The sequence below is a fragment of the Xyrauchen texanus genome, chromosome 31 (genome assembly GCF_025860055.1).
Source record: "Xyrauchen texanus isolate HMW12.3.18 chromosome 31, RBS_HiC_50CHRs, whole genome shotgun sequence".
Classification (NCBI taxonomy): domain Eukaryota; kingdom Metazoa; phylum Chordata; class Actinopteri; order Cypriniformes; family Catostomidae; genus Xyrauchen; species Xyrauchen texanus.
Window position 1 is genome coordinate 8543189 of NC_068306.1, and position 25673 is coordinate 8568861.

The 25673-nt window shown below is 38.7% G+C and overlaps 4 protein-coding genes across 4 annotated transcripts; all 4 read left to right on the forward strand.

Moving 5' to 3' along the window:
- The first annotated feature begins 4963 nt into the window (after positions 1 to 4963).
- LOC127624514 (G-protein coupled receptor 4-like) lies at positions 4964 to 5842 on the forward strand. Its single transcript, XM_052099297.1, has one exon. The coding sequence runs from the start codon at positions 4964 to 4966 to the stop codon at positions 5840 to 5842; it is 879 nt and encodes a 292-aa protein (XP_051955257.1).
- A 775-nt stretch (positions 5843 to 6617) lies between these two features.
- On the forward strand, positions 6618 to 7472 carry LOC127624515 (chemokine XC receptor 1-like). The gene has a single exon (XM_052099298.1). The coding sequence runs from the start codon at positions 6618 to 6620 to the stop codon at positions 7470 to 7472; it is 855 nt and encodes a 284-aa protein (XP_051955258.1).
- A 5809-nt stretch (positions 7473 to 13281) lies between these two features.
- LOC127624517 (G-protein coupled receptor 4-like) lies at positions 13282 to 22240 on the forward strand. The gene is made up of 2 exons (XM_052099299.1): positions 13282 to 14015; positions 21994 to 22240. The coding sequence occupies exons 1-2, from the start codon at positions 13282 to 13284 to the stop codon at positions 22238 to 22240; spliced, it is 981 nt and encodes a 326-aa protein (XP_051955259.1).
- A 967-nt stretch (positions 22241 to 23207) lies between these two features.
- On the forward strand, positions 23208 to 24818 carry LOC127624518 (uncharacterized). Its single transcript, XM_052099300.1, has 2 exons — positions 23208 to 23282; positions 23985 to 24818. The coding sequence occupies exon 2, from the start codon at positions 24024 to 24026 to the stop codon at positions 24816 to 24818; it is 795 nt and encodes a 264-aa protein (XP_051955260.1). The 5' UTR covers positions 23208 to 23282; positions 23985 to 24023.
- Positions 24819 to 25673: the final 855 nt, after the last annotated feature.

Sequence of the window (25673 nt, forward strand, 5' to 3'; positions counted from 1 at the left end):
TTTCACCATGAGAGTGTGTAGATAATATCACTTGATTCACTTCAACTAATTGTGTGTATATTTGTGATGTAACCTCTGGTTAATGAAATTAGTAAATTCTGTGTTTTTCTTTTGTTCAGAGTTTAAAATTAGCAACCACCAAACCCGCCAAATGTGGATATATTATGCGCAGTGGTGGGTCATTTCTGTGGCGGGCAACTTATAAAAGGTGTTAGAGTTACATTGACAAAAATGCTGTCAGACACAAAGACGTGCGTTTGAAGGAGCACAATAATTTGAAGAACAGACAAAAGAAAAGCCTTTGATGTGTGTAACTGATTCGCCGTGTATTGTGAAGCGCTCTGTCACCCATAATATATATACACTCACCTAAAGGATTATTAGGAACACCTGTTCAATTTCTCATTAATGCAATTATCTAATCAACCAATCACATGGCAGTTGCTTCAATGCATTTAGGGGTGTGGTCCTGGTCAAGACAATCTCCTGAACTCCAAACTGAATGTCAGAATGGGAAAGAAAGGTGATTTAAGCAATTTTGAGCGTGGCATGGTTGTTGGTGCCAGACGAGCCGGTCTGAGTGTTTCACAATCTGCTCAGTTACTGGGATTTTCACGCACAACCATTTCTAGGGTTTACAAAGAATGGTGTGAAAAGGGAAAAACATCCAGTATGCGGCAGTCCTGTGGGTGAAAATGCCTTGTTGATGCTAGAGGTCAGAGGAGAATGGGCCGACTGATTCAAGCTGATAGAAGAGCAACTTTGCCTGAAATAACCACTCGTTACAACCGAGGTATGCAGCAAAGCATTTGTGAAGCCACAACACTCACAACCTTGAGGCGGATGGGCTACAACAGCAGAAGACCCCACCGGGCACCACTCATCTCTACTACAAATAGGAAAAAGAGGCTACAATTTGCAAGAGCTCACCAAAATTGGACAGTTGAAGACTGGAAAAATGTTGCCTGGTCTGATGAGTCTCGATTTCTGTTGAGACATTCAGATGGTAGAGTCAGAATTTGGCGTAAACAGAATGAGAACATGGATCCATCATGCCTTGTTACCACTGTGCAGGCTGGTGGTGGTGGTGTAATGGTGTGGGGGATGTTTTCTTGGCACACTTTAGGCCCCTTAGTGCCAATTGGGCATCGTTTAAATGCCACGGCCTACCTGAGCATTGTTTCTGACCATGTCCATCCCTTTATGGCCAGCATGTACCCATCCTCTGATGGCTACTTCCAGCAAGATAATGCACCATGTCACAAAGCTCGAATCATTTCAAATTGGTTTCTTGAACATGACAATGAGTTCACTGTACTAAAATTGCCCCCACAGTCACCAGATCTCAACCCAATAGAGCATCTTTGGGATGTGGTGGAACGGGAGCTTCGTGCCCTGGATGTGCATCCCACAAATCTCCATCAACTGCAAGATGCTATCCTATCAATATGGGCCAACATTTCTAAAGAATGCTTTCAGCACCTTGTTGAATCAATGCCACGTAGAATTAAGGCAGTTCTGAAGGCGAAAGGGGGTCAAACACAGTATTAGTATGGTGTTCCTAATAATCCTTTAGGTGAGTGTATATACACAGTATATATCATTTATAAATATAAACTTCGCCCCCAGGCAATGTCGCTTGGTCCAATCATGCCCACGACCCAAAATTAGTCTGACACCCCTGTTCTACACTTAATATGTTTAAAGGGATAGTTTAACCAAAAAGTTGAATTCTCTCATGATTTACTCAACCTCCGCGCAACCCAGAGGTGAAGGAATTTTTGCTCTGCAGAACACAAATTATGATTTTTTAAAAGAAGATTTCACAAATTTAGCACCCATTTACTTGCATTTTATGGAACTACAGAGCTGAAATATTCTTAAAAAATATGAATTTGTGTTCAGCAGATTAAACATCTGGGATGGCATGAGGGTGAGTGAATTATGAGAGAAAGAACATTTGTGGGTGAAGTATCCCTTTAAGTGTGAACTTGAAAATAAAGATTTTAAGTAAATATTATTTATTCGTTTGTTATCTTTACAATGCATCATCATATATCAATCCTAAAGTAGAAAACAGTGTCATGTTATTTCATGAATTTTAGGAAATTTCACTGGTAAATAAATTGAGTACATTTTATTTAACTTTTCTAAACTGGCGTTCCAAATGTGCAATGTGCTTGAATAATTAATGAGTTTGCATGTTTCACTGTTTGCAAGTTGAATTACATCGTTTTATTGTTGATGGGGTTATGTTTGGTATCTTCTTGTGTGAAGTCTGAAATTCATTTTTCTTCTCAAAATTACCCGTTCATGCTAAATAAATAAATAAAGAATTCTGTTGATTGTTACCATCACCAAAACACATATGCACACACACACACACACACACACACACACACACACACACACACACACACACACACACACACACACACACACACAGAAATACACAAGTCTATTTTTGGGATATTCATCATGCAAATAAAATGCACTTGGGTTTTTCACCCTTCATCATCATAATCATCGTCTCTTCGTCTACCTGTTGCCAGCCTCGTTACAGTGTCCTAGAGCTTTAAAACAATAATAAAAGAAATAATTCTTTATTAAGGGAAATGGCTTTTTTTTCTGTTCAGTGGTTTACTCTGACTATTTGTCTTCCTGAACCTGATCTTTTAATCAAATATATGCATATCTGGTGTTTTTTATATAATGTAAAGCATATGAATGCACATATATTCTTGTGAATGCTTTGAAGTCTGTCTACAAAATGTGATACAGAAATGTATATATATATATATCCTGAGAGACTGGGCATTTACTATTCAAGGTGACAAAGTCTTTTGTTTTTATTCACAGAGTTTTAACCTCAACAATATGCAAAACTATGTCACTATGTTTATTTGTATCGTCCAAGGGGTTTGGGGCAAGTCAAATGCATTGGATAGTGAGTCAAATATGGCTAAGCTGCATTTACAGAACTATATTTTGAAGACATTATGTAATGGTGTGTTAATTGGATTTAAATTTGGTATGGTGTTACAGACAGGGTTATATACATACGGGATTACTAACTTAGTCTGAATTACATGGTTCTTTGACACCTCTCTCTTTTTATAAATCACAGTTGCAAAATTATTCATATTTTGTGAGATGCTGAGTTGAGAAGACAAACAAGGAGGAAATGAATAACTCTGAACTCCATCATACTTGAAGAATCAATGAACACTTTTTCCTTTGAGCTACTGGTCAGCCTGGAATTATGTGTGTACAGCATCAAAAGTTTTCTTCCTACACACTCATGTGTTATATGATTATTGTCAAAGGAACAGGAAGTGGAGTCACATTAGAATTCTTCAACTTTTCGGTCTGTGAGATTGTTATCTCTCTGAGCAGTTTGTTCTTGGTACTGTCAATTTGGATTCCTAGTCTCAATGCTAGCACTGTTTTTATTAGGACTAGAAATCACCAGTCTGTTTCAGTGAGGTTCTGTTTTTGTTGAGCATTATCTGGCATTGGTTCATCCTGTAAACTTACTGAAGTTCAAACCTCTCAGATATAAAGTGATCTGTTCCACTGCAGCCTGGATTATTACTTTTGGCTCCTGTTTGTGCTAGCTTTATTTGGCTATTTTGTAACTATTAGAGTGTTTTATTTGGTAAATGGTCTTTTTTTTAACCTTAGCGGTATTCAGCGCTTTACACTGCGTCTAATTCACACATTCACACACCAATGATGGCTGAGTTGACATGCAAGGTGTTAGCCTGCCATTTGGAGCAACTTGGGGTTCAGTGTCTTGCCCAAGGACACTTCGGCATGTGGAGTCATGTGGGCTGGAAATCGAACTGCCAACCCTTCGATTAGTGGCCGACCCGCTCTACCACCTGAGCCACAGCCGCCCCTTTATGTCCCATATACTATTTCAGGATTCATTATAATTCTGTGTTCAGTTGGCTGTCCAGTGGTTGCTATTAGTTTGTGGTTTGTTTTTCACATAAATACATTAATTACACAGCTGTATTTTTCCCCCATATTGATGGTTGCCACAGACATTATTGCATTCAACTTAACCTTCTATAACACATATACTTAGCCTACTGTAGTTTCTCTCTCATAACATTTTTAATGCTGGGTCTTCATGAATCTTGCATTTGTCTCTAAAAAATACATATCAGGCTCTCAATGTGTGCCACCTGTCTGAGGAAGCAAAGTTTTCTCTTTTTTTCAAAGAAAAAACACATACAATTATTAAAAAAAGTTTATTTATTTATTATTACATTTTCAGCTTCTCTGAATTAATGGAAAAAGAACATACTGATTTTTATAGCCTAAGTAAAATACATTTTCTATTCAAATGCTTAGACCATCCATCTTTTTTAAACTTCAGTAGTTTTCCTTGAAATATTTGCATAGCTGGTGTTTTAAATTAGGGTCGCAAATGAAACCATGCACATATTTTGCTCTGAATCTACAACAAGCAGCACAGAAATGTATATACATCCAGAGAGACTGGGCATTTCATCTTCAGGTGACAAACTCTTCTTTTTCTCCTTATTGTATCCCTCAGTAAAATGCAACAATGTTACTGTCATTGTCAGGTATAAGGGTAAAATGCTTATGAAATAGATTTTCAGGATTAGCTATTGAGTAACATTTGACTGCCTTTTGTTTCTTTTAAGGTGAACAGATCCAAAGTTTACTTGAAACTCATTTGAGGAAAATCTGATATAAAATCATGAAACTTTCAATATGAACATAGGCTATGAAAGGCTAAAGGCTATACACATTGGTATGCTACTTTGCCAATTTTACATTGCAGTATGTGAACAACTGCCTTGCCAATTTTACCTGAAACTTATCTGATCTTTTTTTTCTTCTTTTTCTTCTTCAGATCACAGTTGCACATTTTCTATGCTGTATGTTTTGTGATCTTCTGAGCTGAGAAGACAAAAATAAGGAGATCATGAATAACTCTATTGTGAAATACAACATGGGTGAAGCATCCAAAAACTCCTCAACTCAATCCTTTGGGCTTTTGGACAGTCTGCAAGTTTGTTTGTACATCTTGAATTTCCTGGTTGGTCTTCCTACACACTCCTATGTTATTTGGCTCATCGTCACAGGAACAGGAAGTGGAATCGCATCAGGATTCTTCAACCTCAATCTCTCTGTTTCTGAGATGGGTAATTGTCTGAATTGTTTGTTCTGTGTGCTTGATTATCTTACGCCACTCAAAAGTCTCAAAGCATTTTTATTTGGGCTAGGCATCACCGGCCGTCCTCTGTTTCAGTGTCTGATGTGTGTTGAGCGTTATCTGGCAGTGGTTCATCCTGTAACCTTTCTGAAGTTCAAACCTCTCAGATACAGAGTGATCTGTTCCACTGTAGCCTGGATTATTACTTTTGGCTCCTGTTTGTGCTGCTTGTTTATTTTAGGCTTTCTTTTATTTGACAGTTACATTTATGTATGGTTCTTCTTGCTGCAGTTCATAATCTTCCTCTCCATTCAGTTGTTTTGCCTTTCGGCTGTTCTCAGAGCTCTGAAGCAATCAGGACCTGGAGAGAGAGGGAGAGAGAGAGAGGAGGAAAACAGCATAAAGAGAAGGGCGTTTTACCTCATTCTGATAACTACTGTGAATATGGGACTCATATATGTTCCTTTAACTATCTCCGGATTCTATATTATAATGTCACAACAGAACATTGATGAATCTTATTTTATCGGTTTCATGTTTTTTGTTCTTGCTGGTTTTGTGCAGCCTGTTCTTTATCTGCACCGCAATGGCAAACTCTCCTTCCTTTGTCGATCAAAAATGTGTAATTGTGTAATTATGCAAAGTTAAAGTACTAAAACATCATTTACTCTATATAAAGACATTTAGAATTCTTCTTTTCAAAGAGCTCCCATTAATTAAAGCACAAATTACAAACTTTTCTTTACATTCCCTATTGTTGTTACATTTTTCACTTTAATATAAATACAATTCTGTGAGGTTTCAAACGTAACATTTTCCACAGGAATAAAACGCATTATTTCTGTATGTTCCTATATGTTCCAATGTTTACTCGGATGAGACCATCTGTCTTTTCAAACCTCATACTTTTGACTTTAAATATTTGCATATGTGGTATATTATGTGACATGCAGCATATAAAGCAATGCACGCATATCTTCATGATTGCTTCCAAGTAAGTCTACAAAACCAGGCACAGAAATTTATCCCCATCCAGAGAGACTGGGCATTTCCTTTTCAGGTGACAATCTCATCTTTTTGACAAATATTTGTTATTATGTTTTAATGTTAAAAAAAATAATCAGTAATGAAGCTGTGCTTATTCTGTATTGTCCAAGGTTATTGTGGCAAATCAATTGCACTGGTTACTTTATATAATTGATTAAAGTAGCTTAATGTTCTTTTCAGAATGTTGAGGTCATTTAATAATGGTGTGCTCTGACTATTTGGATTCCAATTGGGAACTGTAAATAACAGGCTGGATTATATATACTGGGTAATACTGATTACATAGTTCATTGACACTTCCTTCTTCTCATGAAGCTCAGTTGAAAAGATATTCATGCTTGCGAGATTCTGAGCTAAGAAGATAAACAAGATGGAAATGAATACATCTTCAGTGAAATACAACATGCCTGAATCATCCACCAACTCCACAACTCATTCCATTGGGCTAATGAACAGTCTGGACATTGGGAACATGTGTTACTACAGCATCAATTTCCTATTTGGTCTTCCTACACACTCCTATGTGTTATGGCTCATTGTGAGAGGAGCAGGAAGTGGAATTGCATCAGGATTCTTCATCCTCAATCTCTCTGTTTGTGAGATTGGTAACTGCTTGAATAGTGTGTTCTCTGTTTTGTCATTTTGGTTCAAAAGTCTTTCAACATTTGCCATGTTTTTATCAGGACTAGTCTTTACCGGCCGTCCTCTGTTTCAGTGTCTGATCTGTGTTGAGCGTTACTTGGCAGTAGTTTATCCTGTAACCTTTCTGAAGTTCAAACCTCTCAGATATAGAGTGATGTGCTCCACTGCTGTGTGGATCATTATCCTTGGGGCCTGTTTGTTCTGCATGTTTTGTTTAGTCTTGCTTAACTTGGAAATACAAACATGGTTCTACTTTATGCAGTTCTTGTCCATCCTCTTCGTGCAATTGTTTTGCCTTTTGGCTGTTCTCAGAGCTCTGAAGCAGTCAGGACCAGCAGAGAGAGGGAGAGAGAGAGGGGAGGAAAACCGCATGAAGACAAGAGCGTTTTATATCATTCTAATAACTACTGTGAACATGGTTATCCAGTATCTCCCATTCGTTATCTTAGGACTATATGTTATTCTGACAAAACAGTACATTGTGGCACTTTGGCTCACTGGTTTGATTTCTTATGGGCTGGCTGGTTTTGTGCAACCTGTTCTTTATCTGCACTGCGCTGGAAAACTCTCCTGCCTCTGTTCACCATAAAACCTGCAGTTGTGTCAGTTATCTAAATTAAATTATTTCATTAATTGATAACATTTATTTTCGTATGGTACTCCCTCATCTCTTTCCTATAAGTTAGGGATTACGACACCAGAATTATCTTTGTACTGGGAGACAGACAGCTACATTTTGTCAAAAAAAAATTATAATTATATTCAAATGTGTGTGATACATTGTTTCCTGCATTTTGATACTTTTTGCTCATCTGCTGCATTAAAAAAGTCTGCATAAATGTACTTTTCCTTTTTATAGTTCATGTGACACTTTAGATGTAATGGAAAGAGGGCTAAGAACATGTTTGCATGTTCCTCTGTCTCTGACCTACTACACCTTGTAATTGTCTGATTTGATTACAAACAGAATAAGTGTATTTTGACTGTGCTTATCAGATATGGCTGTGTAATGGGTTTTGTGTTCTTGGGTCTTTTGGCATGTCTTTAATTTAAAAATCTGACAGCGGAAGAAAAGCGTGTTTGCATGAGACTTAATATCATCAGGTTTGTCGCTGCTTTTGATTTCAAACCCTCAAATTAGATAGGCCTGTAAAAATGCTGCTAAAGCTGTTTACATCCAAAGCACTAAATTATGGGGGACATTTTACACATGTCTGTTTAGGTTTTGACATAAAATGAAAAATCGAATGATTTTAAATCTCATTCAATCACTGTTTTCTTGTGTTAGTTATCAGTTATCGTATTGATGTTCATGGAATCACACTCAATGAGAAACACACTCAACACTGATGTATTAAATAAGCACAAAAAGCTGCATTTAGATCCTTTACCTATGCTTTGGTTAGCAAACCGTTAGACATGCCACAGTTTAAGGATTGCGATCTGTGGTCTGTTTTTCCAATAAAACACTCAATCGATGACCCAGAGTCACCTTGTTCTGTTGCCACAGAGATTATTGCTTTGACCTTGACATGTTGAGTACCACAAAAATGTATTTTGACTCATCCCTCCTTTTATTAAAAAACAAAAAGCAAAAATATTGGTTCCAGTGAGGCACTTCTGAACATAAAAATACTCACTTTTTCAAAAGAATAGCCACAAGACATAAACAAAATGGATGAAAACATGATTTTTGTGAGATAAAATCGCTTACTGAACTTTTCGGTGTAAAGTTATAACCAATTTTACAACTTCGTTACCATGACGATGTTATGTCAACAAACCCTAATACCCTAATACGTCTGTAAAAATGACAATTTAAACAACTTTACAGCTCAAATCATACACAAGTTTTAACAGAAGAATTAATTAAAATGCTTTTATAAAATTTTAAGTTGCACATTACCCTCCAAAAATTGGCCACATTCACTTCCATTGTAAGTGCCCCACTGTAACCTCGATTTGTACTTTTTTGAAAGAAAAGGAGGGATGAGTTGAGGAATACATTTTTATGGTAATCGACATAATGCCACAAATGCTGTCGACTGAACTCAATTTGTATTGAACCTGGAACATTCCTTTAAATGTTGGGTCGTCCTAAAGCAAACATTTGTCTTTGTAAATTTGCATATCAGGTGTTTAATGTTTGCCACCTGTGGAAGCCCAGTTTCAGATCTATAAAGAATGTTTGGGAAGACTGAACAATACATTTCTTCTTTCAAAGCTTACCCTTATATTCAATGCAATTAATGTTAATATTATACAAAAATATTGTAGTTCTTTCTTGGTCTGCTCAGCTGCTGCATGCACAATACAGTCAGGGCTGGACCGGTAATCTGGCATACCGGGCATTTTCCTGGTGGGCCGATGCACTTTGGGGCCGACCAGGGGCGGACAGGCCATCGGGAGAACCGAGCGGGCAGGTGGGTCGGCTGTGAAACAGGCCAAATGGGCCGCGATAAGCTAAATTGAGCTCAAAATATATGGGAAAATATTGAGTGTTGCCACTGAGAATATTGCATTAAATCTCCATATCACGTGTTTACTGTGCTGGCCAGTTTAAGATGTATGACGAATGTTTGGAAAAACGGAACATTTACTTTTCAGGCAATATTCAATTCAAGTCAGATCCGTGTGTGAAGTCTGGTGCAATTACAGCACAAAATGAAAATGTACAATTATATACATGTGTAAGACTGCACATGACAAAACATGCATGGTCAAAGAACACAATTCAATGTTTTTCAATTATGATATTTTCTTAATCTTTATAGATTTAATTTGTGTGCATCAAACCTCAAAGATGGTTGTTGAAATTCACTCTTTTTATTCATGTAATAAAGTAATATAAGCTTTCAGATTAAAGATTTCCATATAGAAGTAAAATGCATTTTCTGTTCAAATGTTTACTAAGACAATCTGTCTCTTATTTACTTTAAATAGTTGCATATCTGGTGTTTTTTATATGACAAGAAACAAATGAATCCATGCACAAATGAACTTCTGATTGCTTTGAAGTCCAACTACAAAAACATCACAGAGGTTTAAATTTGGAACTTTGTAGACATACAAAGTCTATGACAATGAAAATTTCCCTATGATTTTTTCCATTTGGCTTTTTCCATAGATCACAGTTACAACATCATATACTGCTTTTTTTTTTTTTTTTAGCTTCTGAGATCAGAGGACAAACCAAAAGTAAATGAATAAATATACAATTAACTTAACCATGCCTGAAGCATCCACAAACTCCTCAACTCATTTCACTGAGCTTATTGTCATTCTGGACATTTGTGTATCCAGCATCAATTTCATGTTTTGTCATCCTCCACCCTCATATGTTATATGGTTCATCATCACAGGAACAATAAGTGGAGTTGCATCAGGATTTTTTAAGCGCAATCTCTCTGTCTGTGAGCTTGTAACTGTCTGAATAGATTCTTGGGTAACACTTTACAATACGGGTGCATTCATTTGCATTAATTCATACTTAACTAATGCACAGATGATATTAAATTAATGTATGACTCATGATTAACTAAGCCATTCATAAATGATTGCCAAATCAACAACTAATTATGAGTCTGTCTGATTAATACATTAAGTCATATATGAATTGCTATTAATTAAATGTGGCATCATGGATTAATTCCCTAACAATTTATTATATGAACTAATAGTGCTAATTAATATGTGAATTACCACAATGAGCTGAAGCCATGTATTTGAATTTCTACCCAATACGGGTGCACTAATATGCATTAATACATGCATACATTAACTCAATATTATCTGTGCATTAGTTAAGCATGAACTAATGCTTATTAATGCACCTGCATTGTAAAATAGAGTGATGGTGGCGTAGTGGGCTAAAGCACATAACTTTTAATCAGAAGGTTGCTGGTTCGTTCCCCACAGCCACCACCATTGAGTCCTTGAGCAAGGCACTTAACTCCAGGTTTCTCCAGGGGGATTGTCCCTGTAATAAGTGCACTCTAAGTTGCTTGGATAAAAGCATCTGTTAAATGCATAATTGTAAACGTAAATGTAAAGTGTTACTGTTTCATGGCAACCAACATGAATAATGAATAATGAAGAATAACCACTGTCTTACATAAAGCAGTAAATCCAACACTTGAACCTGCATCACATATGTCATCATGTGCTGTGCCCATCGACAATGCCAGAGTCAAATTGAGATGTTTTTCAGAAGTGTGTGTGTGTGTGTGTGTGTGAGCGTGTATTTATCACTTTGTGGGGACCAAATGTCCCCATAAGGATAGTAAAACCCGAAATTTTTGACCTTGTGGGGACATTTTGTTGGTCCCCATGAGGAAAACAGCTTATAAATCATACTAAATTATGTTTTTTGAAAATGTAAAAATGCAGAATGTTTTCTGTGAGGGTTAGGTTTAGGGGTAGGGTTAGGTTTAGGGGATAGAATATAAAGTTTGTACAGTATAAAAACCATTATGTCTATGGAAAGTCCCCATAAAACATGGAAACACAACATGTGTGTGTGTGTGTGTGTGTGTGTGTGTGTGTGTGTGTGTGTTTTATTTAAAGTAATGTATTTTGTAAGTCGTGTGTTTTCTATTCCTCTTGTTCATATTTCTTGTACTTATTGATTTGACACGATGGGAGAAAGGTGCCATCTATTGTTCCTAGCAGCTACTCTGCCTTACAGGCTCCATATGTTTAGGATTAGGGTGGGCACAGGGTTAGGGCATCTTTTGCCTGCCAGGAACAAACCATGGCCCCAATGTACACAAGGAATGATTTGAGGTGTTTTCTGTTTGTTGTTCATCAATGTTTGCCATTATCCTTTTGTAAGTTATTGTTGTGTGTGACTTGGTTTCATTTGTAGTTTTCCTGTGTGCATTGTCTCTTGTTCTTGTTCATGGTCTTACAATTGTGTTTCGTTTGACTTTTTAGTGCACAATAAACACTGCATGTATCATTTGATTTTGCTTGCCCATGTTACAAGTTTTTAAAAAGTAGTTGCTATTATTTTAAATCAAACACTTCATCAATGAAATAGCGTCACCTTGTTCTGTTGGCACAGAGATTAATGCAGTAAATCTGACAGCCTGTCATAACACAGATATATATTATGATCATATTTTTTGAATGTTGGTTCTTACTTAAGCTAACATTTGTCTCAGAAAATTTGCATATCAGGTGTTTAGTGTGTGCCACCTGTGGAAGCCCAGTTTCACATTTCTAAAGTTCGTTTGGGAAGACTGAACACTTATTTCTTCTTTCTTCAAGTTTACCCTGATAATTTATGCTCATAAAAATATACTTTTGTTCTTATAACTTTTGATAGCTAAATCTTCCTTTTTTACCCTTCAAGAAATATTGCATTATGACATTGCTCTCAAAATTAAAACACAAAATAATTAGTACAATTCAAGACTGCTGCTAAAAACAAGATGGGACGTGGAACAATATATAAATAAAATAAAAAAATCAATATATTTTCTTAATGTTCACAGTTTAGTTAATTCATCATAATCCAAAAGATAATAATAATAACAAATCTTATAACAACAACAACAATAATAATAATATTAATAATTATTATTATTATTTTTTCAATTATGGAAAAAAAGTGTCTATTTTTTCACAGAAGTAAAATACATTTGTCTATTCAAATGTTTGCTCTGATAGGCTCGACTATATTTTGAACCTTGCATTTATGTGCTTAAATATTTGCATTTGTTTGTTTTTTTATTCAATGTGAAACATATGAGACAATGCGTACATATATCCTCCACAGCTTTAAAGTCAGTCAACAAAACACAGCACAGAGGTTTATACACAGACAAAGAGACTGGACATTCACTCTACAGGTAAAAAATATGAATTATAATCACAAGATTTTCAACATGAACATAAGCTATGAATTAAACATAACTTTGTGAGAATTCATAGAATATTATCAAATTTTCACATTTATTATTGGTGTTTTCTGGTTAGTTTTACACTAGAATTATAGACTGGAATTGAAAATGTCCCTTCAAAAGTTTAATTGGATGAGTTGTCATCCACAGCATGTTTATTTTGTCAGTGTGGCATGTTTTAAATGATAAAACAACTAATTTACTGAACTGTTTAGGAATAAAGCATTTCCACTATTAAACCTATTAAGCAAAGTGACTAAGTTTAGTGAATTATTTCAGTTCAGTAAGAAGACATTAATGAACATAAATGATGTCCTTTATTCAGAAAGGTGTTTAATTTACAACACTGTAAGAGCAAACCCCATTTCATCTTTGTGTTTGTGATTTTTTATAATTTTTTTTATTTTTATTCCTTTTCCCATACAGGTCACATTTAATAGATTATTTATTTGTTTTGAAAGCCTCCAGACTGAGAAGATAAACAAAGAAGGAATGAATAACACCACAGTGAACCTCACCACGCCTGAAGCATTCACAAACTCCACAAGTCTTTCTATTGAGATAATGGCCACGCTGGAAATCTGTGTGGGGATCATCAACTTCCTGTTTGGTCTTCCTGCACACTCGTATGTTATTTGGTTCATCGTCACAGGAACACAAAGTGGAATTGCATCAGGATTCTTCAACCTCAATCTCTCTGTTTGTGAGATTGGTAACTGTCTGAATAGTTTCTTCTTTGTAATGGATTCTTTTCACTCGTTTTCTAGTCTCGAGGGTTTAACAAACTTCATTTTGGGTCTAGCCATCACTGGTCGTCCTCTGTTTCAGTGTGTGATCTGTGTTGAGCGTTATCTGGCAGTGGTTCATCCTGTAACCTTTCTGAAGTTCAAACCTCTCAGATATAGAGTGATGTGTTCCACTGCTGCCTGGATTATTAGTTTGGGCTCCTGTTTTAGTATGTTTAGTGTAAAATCACAAAACCAATATATTAGTGTATGGTTCTTCTTGGTGCAGTTCGTAATATTTATCTCTGTTCAGTTGTTCTGCTGTTTGGCTGTTCTCAGAGCTCTGAAGCAGTCAGGACCAGGAGAGAGAGGGAGAGAGAGAGGGAGAGAGAGAGGGAGAGAGAGAGGGGAGGAAAACCACATGAAGAGAAGAGCGTTTTATCTCATTCTGATAATCACTGTGAGCACGGTTGTCATATATGCACCATTTATTATCTCAGGGTTGATTTACATTCTGACACAACAGTTTAATTCTGAAAATTTCACTGTTGGATATATTTGTTTTATTCTGGCTGGTTTTGTACAACCTGTTGTTTATCTGCAGCGGATTGGAAAACTTTCATGCAATTGTTCACCTTAAAACCTGCGAATACAATGTTTTTATTTTCTTATTGTGTGCATCGTGTAAAAAAAAAAAAAAAAAAAGTTCTGTAAGATGCATTTGTCTGTTCTAATGTTTACTTAGTTGAAGGGAAAGTTCACCCAAAAATGAACATCCTCTCATCATGTACTCACCCTCATGACATCCCAGATGTGTATGACTTTCTTTCCACTGCAGGACACAAATGAAGATTTGTAGTTCTGTATGCTCTGTGTGTCCATATAATGCAAATGATTGGTGGCTAGAACTTTGAATCTACACAAATCACATAAAGTAATCCATAAAACTCCAGTGGTTAAATTCATATATTCTGAAGTGAGATGACAGGTGTAAGTGAGAAACAGATTAATACTTAAGTCCTATTTTTCTTTAAATCTCCACCTTTGACCAGCAAGAATCAACCAGTTTGACCACCAGTAGGTGGCAATATGCATGAAGAATGTGAATCACCAAAAAGTGGAGATTCATGGTAAAAAAGGACTTAAATATTGATCTGTTTCTCACTGCAGTTCCCACTCCTCTTCTCCTTTCATTTTTATGCCTTTCGGCTGTTCTCAGAGGTCTAAGCAGTCAGGACCAGTGTTGGGTAATGTTAGTTTTAAAAGTAACTTGTTAGAATATTGTGTTACTCCTTAAACAGTAAACTAAATAAATTAAAGATTAAATTACTTTTGCATTACGTTTGAGTTACTTTTTCCTCGCTGCCAATTTTCTGCTGTGCATTCAATACAAATACAACAGTTATGTAGAGAAATGACAGGTCATGCTAGCTACTGTCCAATGCTCATGTCAAAACAATATGTAACCAAACAGATATTTAGAAAGTCTATAATCAGTGGGTCTTCATGTCATATTTATAATAAAGACTCAATAACTTGAATATGCATGATTTGTTTTTCCATCGACATGGCAGACAACATGAATTATGAAGAATAACCACTGTCTTACATAAAGCAGTAAATCCAACACTTGAACCTGCATCACATATGTCATCATGTGCTGTGCCCATCGACAATGCCAGAGTCAACTTGAGATGTTTGTCAGAAGTCATGATAAAATTCAGTGGGGAATGCCAGCCTAACATGTGCAAGGAATAAGTCTGATGAATATAAATGAACATCTCAGAAGTCATCTCAGTGAAGCTTGTTTTGAGTTGATCCACGGTGCGTACAGATGCCACTGGTTGATCATATACTGGGTGGCTGTGGCTCAGGTGGTAGAGTGGGTTGTCCACTAATCATAGGGTTCGTAGTTCAAATCCCGGCCCACATGACTCCAGATGCCGAAGTTTCTTTGGGCAAGACACGGAACCCCAAGTTGCTCCCAATGCTAGGCTGGGGCCTTGCATGGCAGCTCTGCCTTCATTGGTGTGTGAATGGGAGTGTGAATGGGTGAATGAGATGCAGTGTAAAGTGCTTTGAATACTGTTAAGGTTATTAAAAATGTGCTATATAAGTGCAGACTGTTTATACAACTGCAAACATGTGTGTTGATACAACTTGAATGTAATTGTTTTAATGCCACCAATATGTCATCAAACCTTTGTTTCACGAATCAAATTGCTTGTATATTATAGAACAAAAATGTCAAATATTTTTATTAAATTAAGAAATTTTGTCTGTGTACACAAACCATTTAGTACGTTGTACGCAGTTCATGATCCAGACTCAGATTTTCTCATCCTAGTCTCCCAGTTCAGGGGAGATGTATTACGGAGCAGTTCGGCTGCATAAGTCAGTGAATTGAGTGAGTTTTTCACCCTGTATATCATGGCATGGCCAGTGGAAGACTAGTCATATAATCCCTCTGCCTAAACTTTTAATGCAGTGTGTATTAACACATGAATCATTTCCATTTCACTCAACCAAATGTTGAATGTTAAATGCTTTATCACAGAGCAGTTCAGATGCAAACTGAGTAGTTAGTCTTTGGTGGACAGCAGAAAGGGAACGCTGTCTCCAAACAGAGGCTTTCCCACTGGATCATGGACACAATCGCATTAGCCTACCAGACCCAGGCAGTGCCCGCCCCCTTGCGGGTTCAAGCATACAAGGAGTGTGGCATCCTCATGAGCACTGGCAAATGGCACCTCTCTAGCAGACATCTGCAGAGCAGTGGGCTGGGCAACACCGAATACCTTCGCAAGATTTTACAATCTCCGGGTTGAGCCGGTTTCGTCTTGTGTTCTTTCAGGTATGAACAGGTAGAGTTTGGTAATACGGAACAGCTGGCCAGGTGTATCAGCTTGCGAATAGCGCGTTTCCCCTCCACTGAGGCAAAAACGTGCACTTTTACCCAAAGTCGAGTTCACTAAGTCAAGGACCCTGGATGTCCTCCCTAGCCCTGTGGCTCACGAATTCAGCAGAGGAGTTTTCAGCCAGACCCACTACAGGTATTTATATGCCCTGTACTGGGATAGGTGCTCCAGAGGTGCCACTTACTCCGGTAACCCCCTGTGATGTATTTTCTGCGGTATGGTCTCCCTGTCGTCAGATCCGCGTCTCCCTTGGGCAGAGCTCTCTCTGCCCCTGGTCGCTGTGTTTGTAGAGCTCCTCCCCTTCGAGACAGGACCTACCACCACGCCTCTTCCATGTGCGGCTGGTGAGACGATGTGTCGTATTGCCACATGTTGACTTCCCCTTTTGGGCAGGATGTGGTCTCCGCAGGGTCTTTTCCCCCTGAAGGAATAGGAAAGGAATAGAACCCCTTCCCCGATGCGTACAATAATTCTCGTCGCTTTCCCCCTCATTGATGTGGGGAACTACGTAACGTCTTTTGGGGCGTTGGGGGAGGTTACATGCAGTCTGATGCACCTGATATTACGCACGCAGCAGCTTGCTTGCACCTGCATCGACAGTTCATGTAACGGGTCCGCTATTGTACCGTTTTTCTATAGGGAACTCTAGTGTCACTACATTGACACAACGTTGAGTGAGTGACAGAAGGGGAACGTCTCAATTACTGTGGTAACCTCCATTGTACTAGCCACTGTAATGGCCGCAACCTTTTCTTGGCTCCTCAGCACAATACCTGAATGAGAGTGGGTATTCCTTGCAGTCTTGAATTGTAGTAATTATTTTGTGTTTTAATTTTGAGAACAATGTCATTATGCAATATTTCTTAAAGGGTAAAAACCAAAGATTTAGCTATCAAAAGTTACAAGAACAAAAGTATATTTTATTAGCATAAATTATCAGGGTCAATTTTGAAAAAATAAATTAGTGTTCAGTCTTCCCAAAAAAACTTTTGAAATGTGAAACTGGGCTTCCACAGGTGGCACACACTAAACACCTGATATGCAAATTTTCTGAGACAAATGTTAGCTTAAGGAAGAACCAAAATTAAAAAAATATGATCATAATATATATCTGTGTTATGACAGGCTGTCAGATTTACTGCATTAATCTCTGTGGCAACAGAACTACAAATTAAACCAAGTCACACACAACAATAATTTACAAAAAGATTTAAGCAAACATGGTGCAATAAAATAGTTTCATTATAAGCTTAGCCTATTACTGGTTTCTGTCTTTTTATTTAAAGGCACTGTATGTTGTCCTCGGTAAAATAATTATGATTTGGTCAATGCAACTAAAGCTATGATTTATTTATGTATATATATATATATATATATATATATATATATATATATATATATATATATATTACTTACCACATACAAATAAACTGCATTTTATTTTTCTATTCAAATATTTGAAACAATTTTAATGGAAGACCATCTGTGCTTTTATAACTTGAAATATTTGCATGAGTGACATGTCACATTTGATTTGCACATATAAATTAAGTTAGATGTCAGACTACAAAACAGACAAGAGATGAATGTACTTCTAGACAAAATGGTCATTCAATCTGCAGGGGAAAAAATCAGGGGAGAATTCTTTTTTTAGATAATTAGCTTTTTTAAGCAGCTCTGGGAAACAAATAAGAGACCACTCCAAATGTTTCTTAAATCAGAATCTCTACATGTATGATAGCCATTACATTCCAGTGTTTGTTGAATTTCTGCTTGATGTTTTGAGCCAGGAGTGGCATAAAATCACCTAACAGCAATGTGAATGCCTGGTGGAAAGCATGCAATGACGTATGAAAGTTGTTATTGAAAATCAGTGTTATTCCACCAAATATTCTATTTAAAACATTAGTATTGTGTTACACAACATCTTTTTTAATTATTTTGACCAGAATTTTTCCTCGGACACAATGTTTTGTGAGCATCTGTGCTGAAAAGTCACATAATAAATGAATTACGCTACAGTGAACATCTCCACAGCTCATTTCTTTTGGCTACCAAACAGATTGGAGATTTCTGTGTATATCATATATTTCCTGTATGGACTTCCTACACACTCCCAGGGCCCTATCAAGGAATTCTGGGACCCTTGACGTTGAAAATATACAGTTTATAATTTGCTGTGGGCCCCTAGAATCATTACCACATTTCACCCCATTAGCTACAACCCTGCCCACTCCTAAGTTATATGGCTCATTGTAACAAGAACTGGAGTTGCATAAGGATTCTTTAACCTAAATTTCTCAGTTTGTAAGACTGGTAGCTCTCTAAATAGTTTGTTCTTTGTACTGACATTTTGATTTCCATGTGTCAATGTAGTCGCACTCTTTGTGTAAGGTTTAGCCATCACCGGTCATCCTCTGTTTCAGTGTCTGATCTGTGTTGAGCGTTACTTAGCAGTGGTTCATTATGTAACCTTTCTGAGGTTCAAACCTCTCAGATATAGAGTGATCTGTTCCACTGTGGCTTAGATGATTTCTCTTTGATCCTGTTTGGTTGGCATGATTTGTTTAGTCTCACTCAGCATCAGTGGTGAATTCTCAGGGCCAGCAAAGCCTCGCACATAATAATGGAACGCAGCACTACTTTTCAAAAGTTGATCCTACACTGTAGGCTCAAGCAGACTTATTTACAATTAGAAAACCCCTGATGTTGCCATAACAATGAAAAAAGCACTAACCAATTAACTTGAAGTGAAAACAGTCCTCCTGTCCTGTTTAATAAATGAAGCAACCACACAGTCATGCAGAACATCTTGTGTTTGTAAATCCATAAGGATCTCTTTCTCAATGGCGATAGCAGCAGTAATGACACTCTTGTGCGATTCACTTTCAAATTACGTCACTTAAAGTATGATTGTGTCACTCGAGGCCAGCTAGAAGGCCTTGACCGGGACATATCCTGAAGATCACACCCCCGAAGAACAAATAAATCAATCTGATTGGCTGATGAATCTGACTTTGGTTGCTCATTCATTTGCACTGTTGAGGGATTCTGTGGATAAACATTTTGTTTTTCTCTATTTGTTTGTATATTAATTGTATATTAATTAAAAATGGAAAGTGATTAAAAATACATAGGCAAAAAGGTGATTGAGAATGAAAGGATAGAAAAATATTTACTCATTTGGCATGTTAGGCCAGCAGAGAATGCTTTGCTGGCCATGATAATTCACCACTGTTATAACAGGAGCGTGTCACTGTCATAGAAATGTGCCCGACAATCATCAGGTATGCATTTTAGTGCACAAAAATAATGTGATTTTCTTCTAATGCATTGCATACAGTATATTTACACTACCAACTTCTTTTGAATGTGCTGTCTTTGTTTATATTGCTGGTGCTTGAGGGAATGCACTACTGTTTATAATAGGATGCAGGCAGTGGAATAATAACCAGAGACAACCTCAGAATTAAATTTCACTTAATCCAGTTTGCGCGTTGTGCGTGCGATTTCGCCCAAATCTATTTGCACCTAGACTTAACGCACGCATGCTTGCAAGATTGGACAAAAATGTTATGGCCATACCCACTGACTTTGCGACTATGAAATAGCACTGCACTTAACTCTAGCTCTCTTAAAATAGGGCCCATTAACACTTAAAATCATAAGTCTATGGTTTTGTAAGATTTGTAAGTTCAAAAAACTTAGATATTTGAGTGAGACCAAAAGAAATACTTGATTAAGACAAATTTATGGTTTACAGTTCAAAATCTGCATTAAAACAAAACAATGATAAAAAATCTCTAGCTTGCCTCACCAATCGACTAGTTGGTTGTTGTAAGACTAGTTGATTAGTCAACCATCCTGGCACATCCCTACATCGGTTATTAAGTTGTGTTGACATGAGTATTTATTTTTAGATTAGCGCCACAAGCAGGCTGCTGCGTGCGTAATAGCAGGTGCATCAAACTGCACGTAACCTCCTCCAATGCCCCAAAAGACGTTATATAGTTCCACACATCCCTGAGGGGGGGGAAGCAACGTAACTAGCATGGGAGCAGGCCGTGCCAGCCGCAGACTTTTCTCTATGTTCCCTATCTGTCACTCACTCGACGTTGTGTCGATGAGTTGACATTAAGGGTCGCTCCTGCGGAGCCCAGACATCTCTGGTATTGAGAAAAGGCCACTGGAAATTTGCGTGTGGAATTTGCATGCCCCTCCCCTGGACATACGGGTATAAAAGGAGTGACGATGCAAACACACATCAGATATCTTCTTCGGAGCTGAGCGAGCAAGTACACAGAGCTGAATTCCTCTGCCGCCTCCATTCATCTCTCTACGCTTTTGGATCTACTGTGCATTCCAGCGGTCCTCCCCCTCGCACACCACGGTTGTGCTGAGGAAATACCCCTGGGCGCTTCAGCAGCAGAAAACTATGGAGTGAACAACTTAGTTTATATTATACCTACTTAGTATATATATATATATATATATATATATATATATATATATATATATATATATACTATATACATACATATACATACATATATATACATATACATATATACGAAAAACATCTTTTTCAAGATGCCTTTTTCGTTTGTGTATGTTTCCTGGTTGCGATCGTTACCTCTCCACTTCCCACAGCCACTATCGCTGCCTCTCATGTTGGGCACTGCCCACGCAGGGACAGTGCTTGTGGATGGATCATTCTCTCAATGCGAGGGCATGATTCTGGCAACATTGCAGTCGCGGCTTTCTCTCGTAAGAGGGAAATCCACTCCAGCAGGCTGCCCGACTCGGTACTTCTACGTACGGGTATGAGGCGGGGTCGGTTAGCACTGGGGCGATTTGGGGATTTCAATGGGAGCTTCTCCGCCGGGAACCCCCCCCCACGGATCTCCCATTCCCCAGCACGCTCGTTTGCCCCAGCGAGTTCGCGATGTGACCGCCGGCTCATCTCAGGGCGAGTTCAAATTCGAGTTTGCAGCTCGTGAAATGGATGAGCTTTCGATTACAAAATCGGAGAGTGGGTTGGTTCAGTCTGTCGCCATGCGCAGCTGACGGCCATGCTTGCCCGGACAGCTGCGAGTATCGGGATGGAGGGGAATCCTCCACTCCCCCCTGAACACCCCCCCCCCCCCCGAACCCTCGCCACTTACGGCCGCGCCCCGCCCCCGTACCTTTCTTCCTGGAAGTGCATGATGAGCTCACGCGGTTGCGCGGGCACCTTTTACTGCCCGGACCCAGTTCGCGGGCTCGTCCTCTCTCACTACCCTCGACGGTGGGGCTGCCAGGGGGTGCTCGGCGACTCCCCAGGTTGGTAATGCGATCGCGGTGCACTGGTGCCCGCAGAACGCCACCACCTGGCGGAGCCGTCCGAGTCTCCCATCCAGGGCCCATGGATTTACGTTGTCACTCACGACTGAGTTTTACAGCCCCTACTTCATCGTACCGAAAAAAGGCGGCGGGTTGCGGCCAATCCTAGACCTGCGAGTTCTAAACCGGGCTCTGCACAAACTCCCACCGAGATGCTCACACAGAATTTTGCATTTTAGCAAACGTCTGGCATCAGGATTGGTGTGTGGCACCCTGAACCTAGGAACCAATCATCAAGCCGCGATTGCTCAGGGGAGCCTGGAGGGTTCTAGTCAGCTCTGTGTCAGCCTCAGTCTGGGCAGGCAGACCCAAAGGTGGCAGCCCAGTCAAGTCATCGGCGTCCAACATCGCAGTGCACTCTCCGTTGCAGAGATCGAAGACTCATCCTACTCGCAGGCCCCAAAAAAGACATCACGCTGGCTGTGAGGCAGTCTGGTCTCGTTTCGGAACCGGACAGGAGCAAACGAGCATGGTGGGGAACGGGAGGTCCGAAGGGAATTACCCAGTGAGACCGCGCCCATTGAACTCACCAAATTGCCTCCAGCTTCAGCTGGGCTGACCTAATACCCATGGGTAGAAGGCGCAGCGCGGGGGGTTGCTTGAGTGGCTTTCCCCGGAAGAAGGAAAGCCGTTGTCATATTCTCACAATGAGAAAATGAACCATACACAAACGCTGCCTCAGTGTGATCGCTGCCCAGACACATGAGGCAGCGCCCGTGGCCGTCGGAAGCGGACAGATAACGACCGCATCCAGGAATCACACAAAGACGGAAAGGCATCTTTATAAAGACGAGTCTTTAAAAAGACGTTCAACGTCAATATGTGTGCTCTTATAGAGAAGGAATATACACTCTTTTAGCACTGCCGAAGCACCCAGGGGCGAAATCTCTACTCGTCATGCAGAAGGAGAGAAAGCCGCTGGAAATGCGCCATATCTCCACTGATTGTATAACCGCTTGGCTTCGAATAGAAAATCTGAATTGAGTTGGCTTTCCAGCTCTTTTTATACCCATATGTCTGGGGGAGTAGCATGCAAATTCCACTCATCAATTATAATTTTTTCTCAAAGAATGGGAGGTGTTCGGGGCTCTCAAGAGCGACCCCTAGTGTTACTACATCGACACAAGGTCGAGTAAGTGACAGAAGAGGAACATGACCTTTTTTTTTAGTCTTGCCTGATTTCATCTCTTTTCAGCATAATTTACAAGTATCATAATGTTTCAAATTTCTACAGAAGTGAAAAATTGTTGTTTTTTTTCTATTCAAATGATTTAAGCAATTTGAATCGACGGCCATCTATCATTTTGAACCTCATGTTCTTTTTACTTTATTTGCATATGTATTGTTTACTTAAGTAATGTTTTATGTAACAGGCCACATATAAAGTCATGCACATATATCCTGACCGCTTTGAAAAACAGCACATAGAATTATTTACATCTGGAGAGACTGGGCATTCACGCTTCAGGTGACAAATTCTTTTTAATTCACTTTGTTTGTTTTCCATTCCATTTCCATTCGATAATATGCAAACATGTAAGTGTGATTTGTCACAGTGTAAGGTTTATTGTAAGGGTTTGGGGCAAGTGAAATGAATGATGATTTCTGTGTTGTCAATAAGGTGTAGTGTAGGAAAATAGGACTGAGGAGAACTGTTTTACCAAGTAAAATTAACCATTTCCTTATCTATTGAAGGGAAATGAGATGATAATTAATTAATGTCTTTTTTTTTTTAATGAAATTCTTGTAATATGTATAGGTAATGTGAGTATTGTGCTGAATAATGGAATGTGGTGTATTTGATCTATTATTAAAGGGATGGTTCCATCATTAATTCACTATTGGTGTCAAACACAGATCATTAAATTTAAAAATATGAGAAACAACTTTTGCAACTTTACCTGGATTATAATTTATATTTGCTAACTCATTGAACTTAAGCAGAACTGTCTGCGATTTTAAATGTGAGAGGCAGAAACAAAGATCAAATATGATTAATTGTCCAGCCCTACCCGTGCCTATCCCTAATTGCTTTTTAGAAATAGAGGCCTGAATGTATTAAATGCATACATTGATTCAGTCAATTAGACTATATTTCATACAGACTTGTTTATGTGCAAAATAATAGCAAGTACATTTACACTTGTGTCTATTTTTGTGTCTATCACAGGTGCAACTAATTATTTTTGTAAGATTTTGAGATAAGAAAATGGATAACTCTACAGTTAACTCCACTACACCTGAAGCATCCACAAACTCCACAACTCATACCCTTGAGATGGAGAAAGGTCTGCAATTTTGTCTGAACATCATAAATTTCCTGTTTGGTCTTCTTACACACTCCTATGTTATATGGCTAATTGTCACAAGAAGTGGAATTGCACAAGCGTTCTTCATCCTCAGTCTCTCTATTTGTGAGAGTTGTGTTTGTCTGAATTGTTTGTTCATAGCACTGTCAATTTGGATTTCAAGTCTTGATATATTGTATATAGTAAATTTTTTAACAGGTCTATCCATCACTGGTCGTCCTCTGTTTCAGTGTCTGATGTGTGTTGAGCGTTATCTGGCAGTGGTTCATCCTGTAATCTTTCTGAAGTGCAAACCCCTCAGATACAGAGTGATCTGTTCCACTGTGGCCTCGATCATTTGTCTTGGATCCTGTTTGCTCTGCATGCATTTGTTTGTCTTACACACCAGTAATGCACTTACATGGTTCTACTCAATGCAGTTCATATTTTTCTTCTCCATTCAATTGTTCTGCTGTTCGGCTGTTCTCAGAGCTCTGAAGCAGTCAGGACCAGGAGAGAGAGGGAGAGAGAGAGAGGAGAAAATCCACATGAAGAGAAAAGCATTTTATTTCATTCTTATAACTACTGTGAATGTGGTTATCATATATGTCCCGCTTATTATCTATGGATTCTTTACCATATTGACACAACAGGAGAGTAAGGGTCTTTTGTTCACTTGTTCTCTTTGTTATATGCTGGCTGGTTTTGTAATGTAATTCAATGTACTAAATTACCATGTTTCTACTGTTTTTATTTATATTGTGCTTTGTTACTTTTGTAACTGGCTCAAAACTCTGTTGGCATTTTAATTAAAATCAAAGTGTAAGATTCTGGAACTTGTTTAAACCTATGTCATTCAATGTTGTGTTTATTTGCATAAATATGAAGCCTTTTCTGTGTGTGTTTGTCTGATGGTCAATTTGTAAAAAAAAAAAAATTTTAAAGGGGGATGGTGGTGTCAAACTTTTTGCTGTTTTTTTCATTGTTTTTCGAATCTTAGTTTAAAACACTTGTGTCAAGTTATTAGAAATGTAATCTTTGAGTTTGTAAGGGGGTTATGATGGGCAAGGAGGAGGCGAGGACCGGCTTGTCAATATAAATAATAATTTAATGAAAACACAAACATAAACACACACATGATGGACATGCCCGTAATTGTCTCTCTCTCAAACTGCCTTTATCCCTCGCGCACCCCATCAGGCTGATTGGGGACCGGGCATGCGACATTCTAGCCCGGCCCCGCCCCTCCGCTTCACACTCCTCCCAGCATTACCTCAGGCCTGGGTGCCACCGGCATGACATACACCTGCCCCCCCCCCCTTTCCCTGGGGTGGGGCGTGCTTTGCGCCCCATCAGGTCATCCCCGCCTTCCTCGACCTGGGAGGAGACAGGAGGGGAAAAATAACAACAACTCCAGGCATTCCAGGCGGTCAGGGAGTTGCTTCCCTCCTCCCCTCGTGGACAGCGACCGTTCCCTGTGTCCGGGCGGTCGGGCTACTCCGTCACCCGGCAGATGGCAGCGGCGCTCCCCTGGGTGGACGGCAGTGTCGAGGACTCTGCGACGGGCATCC

Coding starts and splice junctions, on each gene's coding strand:
- LOC127624517 (XM_052099299.1), top strand. CDS start 13,282: ATGAATAACACCACAGTGAACCTCACCACGCCTGAAGCATTCACAAAC. Junction 14,016..21,993: donor GCACCATTTATTATCTCAGG/GTTGATTTACAT, acceptor TTTGCATTTTAG/CAAACGTCTGGCATCAGGAT.
- LOC127624514 (XM_052099297.1), top strand. CDS start 4,964: ATGAATAACTCTATTGTGAAATACAACATGGGTGAAGCATCCAAAAAC.
- LOC127624515 (XM_052099298.1), top strand. CDS start 6,618: ATGAATACATCTTCAGTGAAATACAACATGCCTGAATCATCCACCAAC.
- LOC127624518 (XM_052099300.1), top strand. CDS start 24,024: ATGGATAACTCTACAGTTAACTCCACTACACCTGAAGCATCCACAAAC.